At 54.4% G+C, this 14293-nt stretch overlaps 2 protein-coding genes across 2 annotated transcripts; both read right to left on the reverse strand.

The window, feature by feature from the left end:
• Window positions 1–4372: 4372 nt before the first annotated feature.
• Window positions 4373–5335, reverse strand: HOXD12 (homeobox D12). The gene is made up of 2 exons (XM_057746134.1): window positions 4762–5335; window positions 4373–4611 (listed from the first exon to the last, which is right to left on the reverse strand). Exons 1-2 carry the CDS (start codon window positions 5333–5335, stop codon window positions 4373–4375), a joined length of 813 nt encoding a protein of 270 aa, XP_057602117.1.
• Window positions 5336–10444: 5109 nt separating this feature from the next.
• On the reverse strand, window positions 10445–12236 carry HOXD13 (homeobox D13). Its single transcript, XM_057746105.1, has 2 exons — window positions 11465–12236; window positions 10445–10695 (listed from the first exon to the last, which is right to left on the reverse strand). Exons 1-2 carry the CDS (start codon window positions 12234–12236, stop codon window positions 10445–10447), a joined length of 1023 nt encoding a protein of 340 aa, XP_057602088.1.
• Between the last annotated feature and the right edge of the window lie 2057 nt (window positions 12237–14293).

Consider the following 14293-nt stretch of genomic DNA (forward strand, 5'->3'; position numbering starts at 1 on the left):
CGTTGTCGACGCCCCTGGATCTCTCTCCTAAAATGGCTCCCCGGACACTGCACACTAGCCCTGAGGCTGCTCAGGACCCAGGGCAGGGACCGCGGAGGCCCCCGGCTGGGTCTTTACGTGTCTGCAAGTGCGCAAGATTCTGGCACCTTCTCTCTGCACGGGTGGGGCGCAGGCAGCCCACTGCCCCCAAAGTGGAGCCTACTGACCGCTAAAGAGGGAAATGGGGGAGGACGAACCATTCAAGTTCAACGACATGGCGACGGCGCTCGGGCTGGAGCCGTGCTTTGGCGGGGGAGGGTGCGCCATCTGCAGCGGCGCGCGGGTGTATAGGGGAAAGGGGCGGCTGGCCCCTCTCTGCGCGTTAGCACGAACCCACTACCCCCACATCCGAGCCAAGGCTTTCGTTTTGGGCGCAGCCTGCTTTGCCGTTTGGTCCCAGCTTTCTCCTCCATCCTCACCCCGAAACCCAAGGAAAACCGCAGCCTCCCGACCCGCGCGTCCCGCTCGAGAACCTACCGTGAAGATCCCAGAGCTGTGGCCTTGTCTTTGCCTGCGCGGCCCCACTCGAAGAGCAGGGAGCGCATCGGACCCTCCCGGCACAGCCAGCAGCTCCGCGAGTGGTAGCTTTCCGCGCAGCGCCCGGTCGCGATGCGGTAATTTTGAACCACCCAAGATAAGACACTAACTTGACCTTAACTTTGTCAGGGCGCCTCTGGTATCTGGAGAACGTGAACAGACACTGTCTGGCAGCTCTCGTAAAAGCTGACTGGGGAAGAGATTCTGAGTCATTTCATTTATTGCCACTACAGTTCTGCAAGAAAGCTTTTCCTCCCTGCCAAACTTTAATTATGCTCTTTTAGGAAACGAAAGAAGAGGAGAAACGTGGGGAAAACACCCAGAGCCAGTCCCTTCCCTGCAGAGCCTTCGCAATGGGCTCCTTAAGTCAAGTGACTGAAGAACAAAAATGTGGGGAGATTACCTTTGTCCAAGGACGGTCGGACAGGCGCCGTGCCCCCCCCCCCCCACTAAGGGGGTGGTGGTGGATGCTGCTGGGAGGGGCGGGGTGAAGGGGCACACCCTCCCCCCACCCCCACAGACATGAATATTTACAACGGTTCTGGATTTCTCCTCCATCCGCCCGCCTCCCGGAAGCCTCCCCAGCCCACCTCCCGTGGGGAGAGCCCCCAGGCCTTAAAAGCGTCTCCTGGTCGGCCCTCTGAGCTCGCAGCCGATTGAATGCCAGACCAAGCCATTTTTTCTCCTTTAAAAACATTTTCCTTGGTCAAGAGGCCTGTGTGGACTGCAGCATGTCGGAGGACGCATTTGTCTTTGTGCGAGGGAATGTTAAACACTCAGATTTCAGCATTTCTCTCGGGTATTTATTTCTTTCAGATTTCATCGTGGTTCCAAGTCCCTGCCGGGACTTCCTTCTGTTAGGAAGGGAGAGAGGACACCATAGCCTTTGTATTCATACAGATCAGTAAAAGGGATGGATTTGAAAAACACTGCTGAAGCTCCAATCGACAGACAAGATGTTACCCTTAGAATAATTTCAATATCTTTGGCGAGTGGTCTCCATGAATATCTCCTCTTACCCTACGTCCCAGGCTAAAGAGAAAGAACACAATGATGTAATGGTATATATTGCAAAGAAATGGTCTCCCTGTGCTGTCTTAAGGCCTGGATCTAAGTCCGGTTCCCTGGCCCTTTACCAAGCCTTTCGGACCTGAGGTCTGAGTGTAGCCTCTGCCTTTGTTTGGTTATTTTGAAGGGGCCAAACCTTCTGGGACTCAGAGAAACTCAGTTCTGGTACCATCGCCTCCCTGAGCCTCACCAGGTGGGAAAACATCTAAAGATAGGGCCACCCTTGGCAGCTTCTTGCTTCCTTTATTCTTTTTTTTTTTTAAAGGAGCTGTTTAAAATATATTTCATCAAATTGGCTTCAGGGAAGTGGAGTTGGAACCATTGAATTAGAGACAACAGTTTTGCCAATTCTTCCACTTGCTAAAAGCTAGCAATTCTCTAATTTCCATCTCTGAGTTAGCTGGGAGCTGGGTTCTGCAAGAGCTCGGTGAATACCAAGCAGGCCCTAGCTCTCCTGGCCTGAGCTAGAGGCTCTGAAGGCCTAGGGGATGCAGAGGGCATGTTTCCCAAGGGAGCCTGCTGGGCTCCAGGCAGAAGTGCCAGTGTAGAGAATCTCCACAGGGCATAGCCTATTCATGGGAAGCCTGACCCAAAAACATGGCAGGGAGAGATGTTTTGTATTGAAATCTGAGGAACCTCATATCTTGACAGGCCCCTGAACAGCAAGTTTCAAAATTTGAGAATTTAGGCAAAACGCAGAAGCCCCAGCCAGCAACAAGCCGAAGGTTTGCTTAGAGTGTGAGACACACTGAACTCCGCTCACGGTTCCCCCACCTTGGATGTTTTATACACATTTTGTTCCTAGGCTTTTATACACCATTGCCTGACTGACTTGGAAGCCATTTTCTCATTTAATAAACAGTCAGGTCGACACCCATAGTGAAACCGCAACCAGGAAAGAAAAACGAATTTGGTGGCTTGAAACACATTAGAAAGGAATCTGAAACATTTTGAAAAACCGACATCAGCCCCATGACAGCATGGCTGGGACTTGGATATTTATTTCCACTCAAAACATTTCTGTATGTCTGATATATATAAACGCTATTGTTTTTGACAAAATCAAAACAAAACAAAACATGCAGAACAACTATCAGATCGCAAAGAAAATGCAATTCATCTAAACATCAACTGAGGTCAGTTGGGCTGAGGCTCAGGGCTCCCCTTGGGGTGCCTACTCCCGATTTAGGGCCTGGTCCTCCACTGAAAATAAATCATCATCATCCTTTGGGAAGGAATCTTCAACCCTTTGGCTGTTGTGCATCTCACTAGGAGTTGGGGGGTGGTACTTATCTGCAGGAGACAGAAAAGGGGCTGTGATGGTAGAAGGATCTTGGGGAGCCCTCGGGTTCACTGAAGTTAAGGCAGGACACCCCAGCACACCCAGGACATCTCTATCTGGCATTCAGCCACCCCAGCCTCCACAAAGCAAGCCCAGCAGGACGCCGAGTCTCTCAGGCTCTGCTGGAGCAGGTCAGACATGGCCTCAGAAACAGTGCAGTGTCTGGGGCTCCTGATGGAGCTGGTGGGCAGTGGAGAGGGTGAGGAGAGCGGAACTTCCGCTTCTCTCTACTTGGTCTAGAGAAGAGAGGGGGCTGAGGATCTGAAGAGGCTCCTTCCTAGCCCTCCTGACTGCTGACTGGTGGGGGAGACTTTACCTCGCCCTGCAGTGGTCCATAATTCAAGAAAGAAAGACAGACAAATTGACACCTTTGCCCACCTCGACAGGGAAGCCATATTTACAGTCGGAATGTAGGACACCCCCCCCCCCCCACTTTCCTGGCTCACTCCCTTCTCCTCCCCCTAAATATTTCCTCCCTCCTCCTAGTGCAACCCAGCCTCAAAGCCAACTAGCAGCTCTCCTCGCCAGAGCTCAGCTCTGGGGTCCCGTTACAGAGTGAAGGGCTCTGGTATAGGCATGTGAGGAGGTGGAAGAAGTAAGGAGGTTTTACCCGTTCGGTCTGGAGACTGCAGTTTGCTGTGGAGCCCCAGCCTCCCTCGTCCCAGCCATGGGAAGGAAGTAGCAAATCCATTCAGCCCAGCTGGAGGGGCCAGCCCAGCCTGGACTCCGAGGTATCTCTGGAGTTTGTCTGCCCACCACGCCCCTTACTCCCTTTTCCTCCTGAAGTCTGAAGGTCTAGGGCAGCTATTGTCCTCCCAAACCAGACAGGGCATATTGGAGAGGGGACGGCGCCCTTTCCTTCCACCAGAGTCGAGATTTTGGCTTTGCCAGAAGGGGCTTTGGCTGCAAGAGACAAAATTGTGCCCTCAGCCCTTTCTGCTCTGCCCAAGAGGTCTTCCTAAATTCAATTCCACTCTGAGCTCTAGTTAGGTGCCTGCTAGATGCAGAAAGGGCTGGGGAGGAGGGGAAAGGAAGACTAATCAGGTGGAAGCAGAAATCTAAGTACAAGGGCACTAGAGTGAGCCCTGGGTATAATGCCCTAGCTAAGAGTTAGGACAAGTGACCCCAGACCCCCACTCTGGAAGCCTCGAGGCCAACGTTGTGCTGCAACTTCTGCAGGCTTCTCCGAGAAAGGGGAAAGCATGGATGCTCAACTGGTCAGATCTCCAAACAAATCTCCTGCAGGCTTCTGGGGCTGCTGTCTGAGCAGGAGGGTACCTGGAATCAGCGGAGAAGGAGCAGAAGGAAAAGCCCCATCCCCTTTTCCTTCACGCCAGGCCTTGGTGAAAAAAGGGAGGCCCAGCCTGGCTCGGGCCACACCCGGGGCTAGAATAGGGCCAGCGCCTGCTCGCGCAGCACCACGCGCTTCTTCTTCATACGCCGGTTCTGGAACCAGATTTTGACTTGCTGGTCGCTGAGGTTCAACTTGTTGGACAATTCCTTGCGTTTCTGCCGGTTGATGAATTCGTTGAGAAGGAATTCGTTCTCCAACTCCGCAATCTGCTGTTTAGTGTAGGGTTTCCGCTTCTTGCGGGCCCTCCCCGGGGCCGCCCCCCACGGCAGGCCTGCAACACAGCCCCAACCCAAGTCAGCCCGGCCCGCTCCCGGTTGCCTGCCCACCCCTGGCGGCTCCCTCCCTCTACACACTCTCCCCTGCACCCCACCTCCCACCCCGGCCCGGGGAGCGTTGCTCGAGGAGCGTGGCCACCCTTTACCGTCGGGCAGCGATGGTCGCAGGCAGGAGGCGACGCCCGCCGCCTGCACTGTCATGTTCAAGTTGAGCGGGCCCTTGGCGTCGTCCCTGAAGCCGGAGGAGCAGGGTGTTCCCTCGAGCAGGGCCGAAGAGCCCGGCGCGACGCGGCCCACACCCGCGTAGTCGTACTTGGCCGCTTTGAGAGCAGAGGCTGCGGGGGCCAGGCTAGACTCTGGGATGAAGGGCGGCCGCGCACGGCCACGCTCCTCCGGCCCGGCAGCCGCGTCGGGAGTATAAAACTTGGCCTGTTCTTCGGATCCGTCCTTGGCGCCCAGGGGCTGCAGGCCAAGAGGCCCAGAGCCAGCCAAGTAGGGCTGAGAAAAGCTGCCAAAGGCGGTGGCACCGGCAGGCTGCGCTGGGGCGCAGGAGGCAGGCGTGGTGGCCCAGGGCAGCGCGCCGCGCGGGTATGAGATGGGAGGAAGCGTGGCCAACTGGCCGCCATTCGGCCGCAGGTTGGAAAAGTAGAAGGAGTCGGGAGACTGCAGATTCAGAAGCGAGCCCACATAGCCCGCTCTGTAGAGACTGCGCTCACACATCTCCAACAAAGGGCTTGGGCTGCGCTTGCAGCAGTATTTAGTTACAACCGGGAATAAGAAGACAGGCTCAGACGATTGGACGAAACTTTGCCTGCAGGTTCTTCAAAGCCGGTCATTTCAGCACCGCCTACATCCCCCGACCCGTCCCCCCCCACCCCCATTCAGGGTATTATGATAACCCCCGCAATATCCGATGGCGAAGGACGAGGCTGCCAGGCAGAGCCAAGGCACGTTGAGCAAAGGTGAAGCCTCTTCAAGTTTCCGGGCTGATTTCGGGAGCTGGGGGCATTGGGCATAGGGTGCTTTTGCCTCAATGTCCCTTGGGACACTTCTTGGTCCTGACTGGCTCTGCACTCCCATTTTCCACTGGCTCCCTTGGCCAGGCTTGCTTCTACCAGCTTTAACTTGCAGCTGAGGCCTTTTCCAGTAGAGCGCACTTCTTGGCTTGTCCAGGAAGCCCTTGGTCTAATGGGGCCATCAACTCTGTCCCTAGGCCTGAGCAAAGCTACTCCTACCCTGTCCCTCCCCAACTCATCCCTCTGGACTGGCCTCTACACAAGCGATCTGGCAGTGAAGACCCAGTGCTGCCTGAGCCCTGGGTCCCAGGCCACAGGCATAGTTTGCTGATAGAAGAGGAATGCATCACAAATTCTGCCCAAATTTGGTGCCCAGGAAGGAGGCTTCACATCACTTCTGTTGTGCTTCTCCATGGTTCAGCCCTCTGCTCCTAGAAAAGTCACCATCCAGGTCCATGAAGAACACTGACCTGGGGACCCCAGCAGCTTGATTGGCCTATCGGTGGCCAAAGGCTACATTCTTTTAATCGCCAGCAGTCACCTTGGCGACTACAGCCTGCCGACTGGAACTCCAAGGTGTTCATTCACTCCGTGGCGCGCAGTACGAGCTCCCCTGATCTGGTGTGGAAGAACAGAAGAGCCAGAGCCACCGGCCGGGAACGGCGGGGGCACACCGAGGCAGCGGACTAGCAGCGTCCGTCTGCTCAGCGCCTCCAGGGGCGCACGGGCCGCTGGCGGGCTCGGAGGTCTGGCGAACAGGAAGGCGGGCGGCAGCTCTCCCTCGCTAGGAGCAATGTGGCAATTCCTCCAGTCTAGTGTGGCTGGAGGGTTAAGGGTCCTCCTTTCCTGCCTCTGGTCCCAAGACCCTCAGCGACCCCGTGACTGGCGCCCGCCCCAGCCTGCAGCCCGCCTCGCGGTCCCCGAGCCAAGCTGGAATTGGTTAGACCGCCAGCTCCGGCACGGAGACCACACAGGCGCCGCCGGAGGGCAAGGCTGACCACCGCGCCGCGACTTTATTGTGTGAGTTATGGCGACCAATTGGGCGGCTCTGGGGAACGCAATCGGCCTCTTCCTCTCGCTCTAGGGCGGGGGTAAGGGGGTGGGGTGGGGGTGGGGTGGAGGTGGGCAAGTCCGGGCTCCTCAGGGCTCTGTCAGCGTTTCCTTAGGAGCTCAGAAACAGAGATGTATTCCGTTCCCTGTCTTTTCATGGGGGGCACAAACTGCAACCTCAGTTCCTAGGGGCTTAGGGAACCTAGGCTCTCATTTGGGGAAACTCGCCCTGTTTTCGAGGAGCTACAGCCTCCCTAGGTCTGAAAGCTCCAGCTCCAAGGGGTCCCTGCAGTCTCCTCTCTTCCTATCTCAGTACTATACAATGATTCTCCGGTATTTCCAGGTCCAGGGGTGTCTTCTTCGGACGCTTAGGCAGCCGCAGAGCTGCGGCTTGCCCTAGGGGACTAGCGGTATAAAGGAATTAAAAGGGAAACAGGAAAAACTAGAACAACTAGACTCTCCATTTCACCTTGGCTCCGATGATGCCCAGCCGCCCCACCTCATCTGTTGAGTTTATAATTTCCGAGGTCCAGCGGACAAAGTTGTACCGTGCAGCTGGCAGCTGGGGACAGGGCGGGAGAGCGGCTATGGGGGAGGGGGCCGGAGGCTTGGCTGGTGAGCTGGAGAATGGGAAAGGAGGATTTGATCGCGGAGCTAAACGGCGAGCTCTGCCAATGCCGCCGACTGCCCAGGAGATGGCGAGCGAGCTCCACGCCTGGCGAGGCGCCGCCGCACGGTCAAGATCAACAGTGAAGGGCGGCGCAGCCGGCCCGGGGTCGCCAGCCCGTGCGGTCACGGCCCGCTGCCAGGCGCGGCCGAGCGTCTCGGAAAGCCGGAGATCCTAGCGGCAAGGCTGGCCGGGGCACCGGAGTCAGAGGGACCCGGCGGGCTGCCAGAGACTGGGAAGCATCGCGGCCGCCCCTTTGTTTGGCGGTACGTCCCGGCTCCGAAGCCTCCTTGGCCTCCTGAATCACGCGTAGACGCGCGGGCCTTGGTTCTCCACCAGCGGCGCTCGAAACCTGCCAGGTTTTGGAGGCGCTCTCCCTGCGGCCTTTCAGTCTCCACCCGAAGCGAAGGCCTCTCCGCGAAGCTCCCTTGGCCTCGCGGGCCTCCCTATCAGCCCTCGGACCACCGACCGGCTCCGCTCCTCCCTCCTCAATTCGGAATATAAAAGGAATGCGTATAAATAACAAAGTCTTCATCTGTTATTGATTTAGCCGTCAATTCAAATTCCACTGGAGAGCGTTTGAGCGCAGTTTTAATCTTCAGCAAACCTCCCGTTTCTCTTAGGCGGGGAAAACTGACCGGCAGACCACAGATGAAAGGAAAACCTCGAGGCAATCCTCCCTATCCACGGCAGGAAACCTGAGAAATGGATCTGGGAAAAGAGGTGCGGCCCTGGAGTCTGGAATTTACAAAAAAAAAAAAAGAAGAAGAAGGAGGCGGGAGAACAACCACGGAGAAGAAGGGGAAACAGGCCCGTTTCTAATGAAAACACATCTTGAGAGAAAAACAGAGAAAATGTTAGTAACGCTTCCCGAAGTGGAAGGTTGGGACAGTGTGGCCCCATCTTCAGGGGTTATTTCTTCTTGAGAAATTGAATCGTGGTCACTTTTCCTTTTGTCTCTGTCTCTCTCTCTCTCTGCCTCTCTTTCTGTCTATCTGCCTGTCTGTCTCTCAATTAAAACGAAGTTGCCTGCTTGCAGTCGGTTGCAAGATATGAAAGAAATCAAGCCGGGGCGGAGAAAACGAAAGTAGCTCTGAACCTTGGGTCTCTGCGCTTTCTCTGGCAGATCCATAGGGGAATCCTTCGGCCAGAAAAGTTACATATTGTGTGAGGTTTTACACAACTGTGTTTCACTCACAGACCAAAAAGTTAGCAGCCATTGAATTCATTGCGCCCCGGCGCTACCAACGGCGAGGCATCCAGTTCCTCAGCGGCCATTTCCCTGAGTGGCAAAAAGCCCTCAGGAAGAAAGTTCGTAGTGCCTAAAAATTGCTTCTAGAGGTTTAGGGTGTATAATTATGGTTTCAGTCTTCAACTGCTGTGTGCAGGCTGCCGGGAGAAGGCGATAAGGGATAAGCCTGAAATGTTTCTTTTTCAGTTTCCAAATATGGATATGACTAATTTCAAGACCTTCCTAGAATAGATATTTATAACGGCCTTTCTAGGAAGAAAACTTCCAACCCGGGCACATACATACATATTGCTTCAAAAAATAAAACTATTTGATAAACTGATAAGTTTTTGAAAGAGAAGTAGAATTTAATTGGGAATTTTTTTTGAGCTGGTCTGGTAAAAAATATAATTTTAGACACCACAAATTATATCCCAATTTAAAGATACCGCTATTTAAATTAAAGCCATGGGAAAAGGAGGGGGAAGGAGTCATGGAAATGGAGAGCCTGGAGGTTTTAGAGACCAGAACTGGTGTTGAGTTTCCTTCATCTATAGGGAACTGTAGCATTGAGGATAACAAGATTTTATAATAAATAAGAACAGTTTCTAGAGGCAACACAAGCTTGGAAGAAGAAAACAAATGTATAAAGACTCAGAAGAAACAAGAGAGTTCTGTTTATTTGCATATCCCTAGGAGTAAAAAGTGATTTTTAAATGCCTGAAGCACTGCTCATGTATCTCAGCTCACAGACATTGCATCTACAAAAATAATCTCTCAGGTGTATAAATATGCAGCACTTTAAAAGTAGTTATTTATCATCACTTTCAGAAACATCATTTTTTTTCTTCCTGGACTTCAAAGCTCCAAATTTTCCACATTTATTAGATGTTTTAAAGCTCCACGAGAGCCCAATACATTTGTTCAGACAGTCAAGTTCTTCGCTGGGTTCTGGATAAAAGTTCCCACCCATGGCTACATTGATTCAAGCCTCTTTCAAGGAAGTGAGGCGATGGCCTCAATTCTAGCCCCACAGACTGGAGGCCAAGGAGAGGGCGGTTGCATTTATACCATCCATGGGTCACTCTGCCAACTGCAGCCATTTAAGTATCTGCATCTAGAGAAATGAAGGCATCCATGAGGACACATTATTTCCAAATTAAAGATCATAAAAGCACAAATCTACAAGGTGTATTAAACACAGACAATTACAATTGCAAGTGAAAGACCCAAAGTTGGAAAGATTGTCTTCACTCCAATATTGATACAAACCCTATTTAATAAGGTAGCTGCTTCTGAAGCCATCACAGTACCTCCAGCCTCCTGTTTTTAGACTTTCCCAGTGACCCTAGAACACTGCTTGCCCAGAGCTGTTTCCATTTGCCTCAGGGTGACTGCTGAGAGCTAATGATTCAATTACCCAATCAGGATATTAATGACTGCAAGTCGTTCTGCCCTAATGGATTATGAAGATAACAAGTGCTGGAAACAGGCATAAAAAAGTGATTTTTAAAAAACCCTAAAATCAGAATGGCACTTCTGAAATTCATTTGGGCAGATTATTAAAAAATACTTCAAGTCCTTTATACTGGCCTGGAGGGAGAAACAGAACATTAAAAAGTCATAAAAAATAAACCTAGACAAGAGCAAAATCAATAATAAACAAGTAAGAAACAGAACTACAAAGTCAGGTTGGGCAGCAAAAAATTTTAGAGCCAGATAAGGGGATGAGAGAAAAACAATTCACAAAATTTGCCATCACTGGCAGGGGAATGGGGGAATTAAATACATAATTCAAGTCTTTCCAAAGGTCTTTTGGAGGCAACTGGAAGCATTTAAACTCTCTGCGGCCAATCTGGCCCACATCAGGAGACAGTATCTTTGAGCTTGGAGACGATTTTCTTGTCTTTCACTCTTCGATTCTGAAACCAAATGGTCACTTGTCTCTCGGATAGGTTCGTGGCAGCCGAGATCCGCCGCCGCTTGTCCTTGTTAATGAACTTGTTAATGGCATACTCGTTCTCCAGTTCTTTGAGCTGCAGTTTGGTGTAGGGCACCCTCTTCTTCCTCCCCCGACGGTAGACACACATGTCTGGCTGATTTAGAGCCACATCCCCTGGTATAAAAAAACAGCACGGGAAAAATTAGACCAGGATATCTGGAGCACCCAGCTGGGGACTGTGTGTGTAGACTTGGAGAGGGTACAGAGAATGAAGAAAGCCAGGCTGTTTACACTTTATTATTATTTAAACAGACATTATTTACATGTTAATAAAGAAAGATTATTTACACTTCAAAGTGAAGGCCAACTTGATGGATCATCATGGTTTCTCAAACCGGCATCTTAACAAGCTTGCGATTTTATGGTGTGGTTGTTGGGGACTCTCATAAGGACAGTTTCTGCAAATGCTGGTTGCAAACATACAAACTTAAAACTCCAGGCTGTTTGTTCAAACTTTGATTTCTTTCGTTCCTGCGTTTGGAGCTTGTGAGCTCTTGGAAGCTTTAGTGGTCACTCTGGGGGCATTCATGTCCTTGAAAAGTGGAGCTCAACTCCTTGACACCTCTTCAGGGAGGAGGGGCCAAGGCCTGAGCAAAGGGCAGCAAAGACCTTCAACTCTAGGAGAAAAATAGGCCTATGCCCACACACAAGGAGAAAAAAGTTATGAGAGAGGCAGTTTAAATTAAAGGATAAATTTACAGATTCCACACAAGCTGGACCGACTGCTGCACAGGGTTAACCATGGTTGGGGGAGGAGGATAGGTGCCCAACTCCTAAGTAGGGGCATAAACTCCCAGTCCTTTCTTTTCCTTCTTTCTCTCTTCCTCTCCCTCCCTCCCTGCATCTCTCCCACTTGTCCTTCCCCTTTTCCCAACGTCCGTACCTGGAAAGGATGATTTCCAAAAGTGGGAGCCCTGTGGCTGGTCTTTGGCGCAGTACACCTGGCTGTTCCACCCGTTGGCCAGCGTCCAGGACTGGTAGCCCTCCATGGAGATGTACGCCTCGTGCCGAGGCTCCCCGGAGCCGAAGGTAGACACCATGTCGATGTAGCCGGGCACATGCTGGTAGGGGCTCGTGTAGCCCTGGTAGAAGGACACCTCCTTGGCTCGCGCGGGCACCTCGTTGGTCGGTACGCTGCTGCTTGCCAGGCCCGACACGTCCATGTACTTCTCCACCGGGAAGCCTCCCAGCGAGGCGTGCGGCGACGACTTGAGAGCATTCTGCTGTAAACCCACGCCGTGCGACATGCGGCAGCTGTAGTAGCCGTTGCCGAAGTGGTAGCCGTAGCCCAGGGCCGGGGCGCCCGGAGGCGCTGCAGCGGCCGCGCCGGGCGCCGGGCACTCTTTGGCGGAGGGAGCCTCCGGGCGCGCCGCGACCACAGCCGAAGATGACGACGACGAGGCGGAGCCCGCGCGTTCAGAGGTCCCCGGGTACGCGAAGCCAGAGGCCGCCGCCGCTGCCGCCGCCGCCGCGGCTGCGGCTGCCGCCGCGCGCCCGGTGTGTGTCCCGGCGAACACTGGCGCCGAGAGGAAGCCGCGACACTGGCCGGGCGCCGCTGCCGCCACGGAGGAGGAGGAGGAGGAGGCCGGGGCCGCCCCGGCGGCCCCGCCGTCCGCCCGCAGCCCATCCATGTCCCAGCTCCCGGCGCGGCTCATGGCCCGGCCTGGCCCGGCCCCGGCCCCGGCCCCGGCCCCGTGCAGGACACCATGGCGCGGCGCGCCTCCTCCCTCCTCTCCTTTCTCTCTGGTTCTCTCGCTCCCGCCCTCTTCCTCTCGCCCTCTCTCCCTCTGCGAGCCTCCCGCCTCCCGCCCGCCCGCCCGCCCTCCAACAGGTTAGCTCATCGCGGGACGTTTATAAAAACGAAGTTCAGGTTGGGAGGGGGCCTGGGCCGGTCTGGGGGCCGCCTCCCTCCCTGAGGGCTCCCGCTCGGGGCCGTTCCATTGGCTGCGCGGGGCCACGTGGGGGTGGGGGCGCGGGAGAGCCTGGCTCCGGGCCCTGGCCCGGCGGACCCACCCACCCCGGCCCCTACCCCTCCCCGGCCCTTGCGCAGCCCACCGCCCCTTCCCGCCCTCCTCCGGACCCAGGCGTTTGCGCCGCAGCCACCCCCACGAGCCGATTGCGCGACCGCCCATCCTAGGCCCTGTCTGCGACTGAGGCGGGCGCCGAGGCGGGCGCCGAGGCCTGCGCCTAGTCTCGGCCACGGCTGTTTTTGCCACCTCTCCTCGGCTCCCTGAGCTGCACAACTAAACGAAGGCAAAGGACAGAAATGATCAGAATGATGTGAAAACAGACAGATTTTTGATACTGTTGCTTAATTCCTCAGATTAGCTGACCTAGACCCCAAACCCGAGGGAGCTCACTTTCCCTACCTGGCGCATTGCTACCGGGCAAAGGCATTCAACGCAAGTTCTCCAGGGCGATCCTCTGAGTTAAGATCAACTGGAGCAGCACCCCCCCCCCCCGCCCCGCTCCGCCCCATATGCACACACCGTCCACCCGGAAAATGCCCACGAAGCCGCCCTTGGGGCTGGGGGCAGAGACTTACAAGTAAATCAAGCGGACGAAAAGCCTCGTCCTCGGCGCGGCGAACCCGAGGATCTGCCCCAGCAAGAAAAGTCTGGATGCCTGGTCCACGCTACTCGCCTCTACAGTCAGGCCAGCCGGGAGTCGTCTTCCAAGCTGGGCTGCCCGGCCCTGGCTCAGCCTCCCCGGGTCCGCAGAAAGACCCTGTGGAGGGCGCCGGGAGAAAGCCACTCTGCCGCCCTCCAGGAAACTTCTGCGCCTCGCCCTGCAGCCTAACTGCCTGCTGCATTTTGCGGCCACCACCCACCCCCTCCCTTTACTCACACCAATTAATTGAAAACTTCACTTTCCCAGGGACCTTTGTTTCGCTTTCTTTTCCAAGCTGCCAACTGCAGAGAACTGAGAGGGGCAAATTAGGAGGGCGTTTTTTCCAAGCAAATTTGGGGCTCATAATGGGAGCAGCCCAGAGCAACAGGGTCTGACTTCAAGGGGGTAGAGTGGGCTCCAGGCAGCCCTGCCAGGGTGCAGGGATCACAACCCTGAGCCCTTTTCATCCCTTCTTTCCATTCCTCAGTCACAGAACCCCAATCCATCATCCTCCATCTTAGCCATTAACGGGGCGCCTATGTAAGTCCTCTGGCAAATTTAAGGCTCCACTTCAGGGGCAACATTAGATCTGATGAGCCGAGGGTACTGGGGTGGGTGGCAGAGCCCTCAGAGTGAGCCCATTTCGTTCTGTAGTGTCAACTGCCCAGGCCAGCCCATCTCCAAGAAAATCGCTCCCCTGAGCCTGTGATTGGTGAAGCCCGCTTGTCACCTAGCCCCGCTGTTCCTGGACCAAGACAGGACCTGGATGGGGCAAGTAAAAGAGTCAGGGAGGCCCTCTTGGGCCTGGCCCTGCATCGCGGGGAGGGGGGGGGGGCTGCTGGTGTGGCGAGTGTTGACACACAAAACGCAGTAACCATAAAAGGCTCAAATAAAGGGGAAAGTTATGAGAGGGGTGCTGGAAAGGAAAAGCAGGAGAATTTGTTTGACCTTTTTGAAGTCCTAGACATGTTCATGATCAATTCAAGACAGGAGGGGCCTAAGCCTCTGCAGAAAATCGTAGGGAATGGAAGTTTGCTGGTGAGGACAATTTTGCCTACTTGAGAGAAGGCAGAAATTAGCAAGAGAAGCTGGATTTGTTTTT

The sequence above is a fragment of the Hippopotamus amphibius genome, chromosome 8 (assembly GCF_030028045.1).
Source record: "Hippopotamus amphibius kiboko isolate mHipAmp2 chromosome 8, mHipAmp2.hap2, whole genome shotgun sequence".
Taxonomy (NCBI): Eukaryota; Metazoa; Chordata; class Mammalia; order Artiodactyla; family Hippopotamidae; genus Hippopotamus; species Hippopotamus amphibius.

Bases quoted from the DNA above. Each gene is read 5' to 3' on its own strand.
- HOXD12 (XM_057746134.1), bottom strand. From the start codon at position 5,335: ATGTGTGAGCGCAGTCTCTACAGAGCGGGCTATGTGGGCTCGCTTCTG. The intron at 4,612-4,761 runs GTAAAGGGTGGC...GCTGTGTTGCAG, and splicing joins GCGACCATCGCTGCCCGACG to GCCTGCCGTGGGGGGCGGCC.
- HOXD13 (XM_057746105.1), bottom strand. From the start codon at position 12,236: ATGAGCCGCGCCGGGAGCTGGGACATGGATGGGCTGCGGGCGGACGGC. The intron at 10,696-11,464 runs GTACGGACGTTG...TTTTTATACCAG, and splicing joins TTGGAAATCATCCTTTCCAG to GGGATGTGGCTCTAAATCAG.